The 4,792-nt window shown below is 41.9% G+C and overlaps 1 protein-coding gene across 1 annotated transcript; it reads left to right on the plus strand.

Annotated features, from left to right (window-relative positions):
* Positions 1–2,833: 2,833 nt before the first annotated feature.
* Positions 2,834–4,070, plus strand: LOC110096887 (probable carboxylesterase 2). Its single transcript, XM_020823026.2, has one exon. It carries the CDS (start codon positions 2,884–2,886, stop codon positions 3,856–3,858), a length of 975 nt encoding a protein of 324 aa, XP_020678685.1. The 5' UTR covers positions 2,834–2,883; the 3' UTR covers positions 3,859–4,070.
* Positions 4,071–4,792: the final 722 nt, after the last annotated feature.

The raw sequence follows: 4,792 nt of genomic DNA on the forward strand, positions 1-4,792 counted from the left end.
AAAAATAACTTAACTAGTCATCAGATGTACATAGCTTTAACTTTTAATTTCCTTAGAAAAAAATTAAGTTGTAGAAGAAATCATTATATAGTGAGCAATCATCTTTCTTTAACAAAATTTATTTAAAATTTTGATCAATAGCAAGTGCAATTTTTATGCAGTTAAATACAATAAAAATTTGATCAATATAAAAATAGAGCATTCATATCAATGTTAGATCAAATTGCAGCACATTATTACAAAAAAAAAAAAAAGTAATTGAAATAATACAACATATTAAGAAGTTTCATGATAGAGTATAAATTAAAACTGATAGAACTATTAATTTCTTGTCTTGCTGATATTCCACATTCATCAAATTCTTCAATCTCTATTCTTTAGTACTAATTAATATGATACAAATCTGAAAATTTAAGATGAAAGCTAAAAACATAAATATTTCTCGATGTATTGCAATTCTTTAAAAAGAGATAAAGTATTTTTTTATGGCATGAAGCAACAAAATTCTTGTATAAGAAGAGCTGTTGATCATGATCGTTACGGGCCAACATCATATTTTTTAGGGGTGTTAATTTCAGGTCACGGGTTAGGTTTGGGTCGAATCCGGAATTGATCTGGCACTATTCGGGTTCGGGTCAGCACGACCCGTTTTTGCAAACAGATCGATTTTTCGGACCCGAACCCGACCCGACCTGACTCGCTTCGGTTTGATTTTTTTGAGTTCTTGCATGCGACGGACAGCGCGGGCTGCGCAGCAACCTTGCAGCGTGCGATGGCAGTCGGTATCGTGCAGCGGCAGCGGCAAGCCGGCAGCATGCAGCGGCAGGCCGGTAGCATGCAGCGGCGGCGATGCCAGCGAGGCAGCGACGCGACGCGCGAGACTTGTGTGGGGCAGGCGGGCAGCCCTGGTAGGTGGGGTCGCGGTCGGGCAGATTCGGGCAGGGCCATTTTCCGGGTTATTCCCGGGTCATTTCCGGGTTTCCGGGTTAACCCGAACCAGACCTGGTTTTGCAAACGGATCAGTTTTCTGAACCCAAACCCGACCCGCTTCGGGTTCGGGTCAACCAAACCCGAAATTTTCGGTCAAGTTTTCGGGTCGGGTCCAACATTGACCGGTCAGATATTTTTACATCATATAGCGCTGAGTTTTTAAGGCAGGCAACGCAAGCAAAGTACCATCAGTTAAATGCCCATTTTAAATCTACTCTAATACTGAGATCCTTTCATGTGAGAACTACAGGTAAAAGAATAAAAAGAAAAATTAATGGGCGTTGAGTGAAAATATGGAGCAGTTAATAATTAATTTTCTTGCTATCTATATATTCATTTTAGGGGTTTTACCTATCTAATATTTAAAACTATTATATTTATTTATCTAACACCCAAATTTTACTATTTATTATTCTACGATCTAAAATCTTTTGCCTTCATCAAAACTACCACTACTTAACCTCCCGTCAAATACCTCACCCCGACTGTTTCCGAAAGGCCTGCTTCACTTTGCGTAGGAATCATTCTCCACTTCGTGTGAACGTCTCAATCGCACGGAAAATTATTAGCTACAAACACTGGACAGAAAGAATCATCCGGATTTATCTCTATCTACAGTAAAAGCGCAGTCAAAACGTAGTTAAAGCGCAGCTATTATAGTAACTTCGCTTTAATTGCGCTTTACTATAGACAGAGAGAATTCAGATGTATCTCCCTGCCAGGTGACCGGACACCCGATTGCACTCCGTTGGCGCCACTCATCCTCTCCAGGGCGACTGGATTGAACTCAGCCGCTTCTGCTTTGGATTTACGAAAAACTAAGAGACAGAGGGAAGAGGGTTCGAATGCCAAGTACATTCAGTTCATATGAGACCTGGGCTATGTTGTGGCTGCCTGTTGGAACTTTAGGTGAGACTTTCTTAGAGTAAAATCTACGGCTTGTTGTCCTTGGATGGCAGAGAGAAGCAGCAATATAAGGTGGCCGTGTATCACATACAATAAACTTCGTACCCACAAAGTTTGATCTTAGCTTGCCAATGTAGGTGTTGCTTGACCTTGAGATGTTTCCAGGGTCCATTGAAATTACATATTCAGTATAGGTTGTGCGTCGACTTCTTCTTTTTAAGGTAAAGACAATAGGTTGATTTTGACTTGTCCCACTTAATGAAGCATTGGATCATTCCATCTTGAGAACCAGGCTGCTTCAAGGAAACAGGGGAGGTGATGCGGAGGTGCTAGAGCTTTGGCAATTTTAGATTGAAAGGTCGAAAAGCCTCATCGGCATTCCAGGCTTCGGCGAATGACTCATTGGCTTGTGTACAAACCCATGTGGTGAGCCTAATGTCGCACTGGCAATTTAGGCCACGGAAGAAGTAGTGGTCATCGTTGCCCACGAAGGCATCAGGCAGTGAGGTATTAGATGGAAGGTTATGGAGTGGCAGTTTCGATGAGGAATAATGATTTTACATGGTAGAATAATAATTAAATTTTAGATGTTAAATAAGTAAATAGAATAATTTTAAATGTTAGGTATGTAAAAACTCCTTAATTTTATTGGCAAAGAACAGATAATTTAAAATAAGTTTAATTTTGTTTTTAATTATATTTTTTAAACAATTATATCAAATAAATTTTTTTAATATTTATATGGGTTATAAGCAAATCATTAAATATTTTATGAATTATTTTAAATTAAAATTGATAAATTAATTGAAAATTTAAATGATATTATTATCAATAAAACAGTAGTTAGGCTTTATGTACATAAATATTCAAATATTTATTTATTATACAAAAAAAAAAAAAATTGCTCCTTCAAAAAATATCTCCACCCGCATCGCCCCGATCATACAATATCGCTATCATTCCAAATTCCAACTTTTCAAGGCCACTATGAACTTCTCCGCCGCCTCCTCTCCTCCCGTTGACACCGACGACATCATATTTGAAGTGCCCGGATTCATCCGCCGCTACCGGAACGGCCGCGTGGAGCGCCTTATTCCTGACGAGCTCGTCCCCCCTTCCCTGGATCCAGCAACCGGTGTCCAATCCAAAGACGTCACCATCAACCCCACCACCAGCCTCTCCGTCCGCCTGTATCTCCCGCCCTCCGCCACCTCCATCCCAAAAAAGCTCCCTGTTCTCGTCACCATCCACGGAGGCGGCTTCTACCTCTTGCGCTCTTCCTCCTCCAGCTACCACAACTACGTCAACTCCCTCACCGCCAAAGCTGGCGTCCTCGCCATCTCAATAGACTACCGCCTCGCGCCAGAGAACCCTCTTCCCGCCGCCTACGAAGACTGCTGGGAGGCGCTGGAATGGGTTTTCGCCACCGACGATCCATGGCTGTCTAATTTGGGCGACTTGGAGAACGTTTACATAGCCGGAGAAAGCGCCGGGGGAAACTTAGTGCACAGCTTGGGAATAAGGCTTGGAAGGGAGGGCAGGAAGGTGGAGGGGCTGGTGATGGTGCACCCGTTGTTTTGGGGGAAGGATAGGATTGGAGATGAGGGGGTAGAAACCCGGAAGGGGGGAATCCTAACGCTGGAGCATATCGATGCGTTGTGGCCGTTTGTGTGTCCGGAGACGACGGGGTTCGACGACCCGCGGATTAATCCGGTGGCGGAGGGTGCGCCGAGCCTGGCAACGTTGGGGTGCCGGAGAGTGTTGGTGTGCGTTGCGGAGCTGGATTTGTTGAGGGAAAGGGGGAGGCTTTACTACGAGAAGTTGAAGGAAAGCGACTGGGAAGGGGACGCAGAGATTCTGGAGTCAGAGAATGAGGATCATGGTTTCTTCTTTTTTAACCCTGGGAGCTTGAAGGCGCAGGAGCTCACAAAGCGGATTGTCAATTTCTTCAACAAGTCCTGATCAATTAATCGTCCTTGATATCTGCTTTAACTATCTTTTTAGCTGCTGTGAATGTCTTCTCCAATTCGCACGATTAGCTTCTGAGCTATTTCTGTCGATCTGATAATGTTATGCAGTAAATCTCTGATGTGTATGAATGCTATCTGTGAGGCGAGGAAGCTTGATCGTTTTTATTTTGATGATTGAGCCTGGATGAAGTTTCGTTTTATACTTATTTGAGAATTTTTTGGTAGATCGAAAACAAAAAAACTTAAAAGGAAAACATAACAAATAGTGCTCGCTGTGCGATTTCTTAAGAATCCAGAAAAAAGGTATTTGTCCACTCTAGGATTCTGTGCGATTTCGTAAGAATCCAAGAAAAAAAAAGTATGTAAACATTGATTATAGATGTTTGTATATTTTTTTAGTGGGAGATATTTGATTTACAAGAGTGTGAAAAGCTAATAGAAAATATGATGGAGTTGGTAAAATGTGAGAAGGCTTTCAGATGGTTGTGATTGTCGGGCTGCGGTTTTGCGATGGCAAGTCCGGTAGTGAAGGTTTGATTGCTACAGTTGGTTGTGAAGGTTTGACAATAGTGTTGAGGCAACGATGGTTGGAAGTAAAAGATCCACTAGCGGCGGTCAGTTGGGCTGTAGTCCAACGACCACGGTCGCGTGACGTATTTCAAACAATGGTAGTTTGCGATTGTTTGACGATGGTTGAGCGATGACTTGACAATAATTAGATTGTGAAGATCCGATGCAGATGATCAGTTAAGTGGTGTTCCGACGACAGTTGTTGGTTGATGGTTTGACAGTAGCGATTGGATGGCAAAAAGTTTAACAACAGCGGTTGACGAAAATCTTTTGATAGGCTAAAAATTACTTGAAATTTATTATAATTGTAAAAATCATTGGCCCAATGTTACTAAGAATATTCTAAGGACAATCCC

This window comes from Dendrobium catenatum, unplaced genomic scaffold (assembly GCF_001605985.2).
Source record: "Dendrobium catenatum unplaced genomic scaffold, ASM160598v2 fragScaff_scaffold_53, whole genome shotgun sequence".
In the NCBI taxonomy this organism is placed as follows: domain Eukaryota; kingdom Viridiplantae; phylum Streptophyta; class Magnoliopsida; order Asparagales; family Orchidaceae; genus Dendrobium; species Dendrobium catenatum.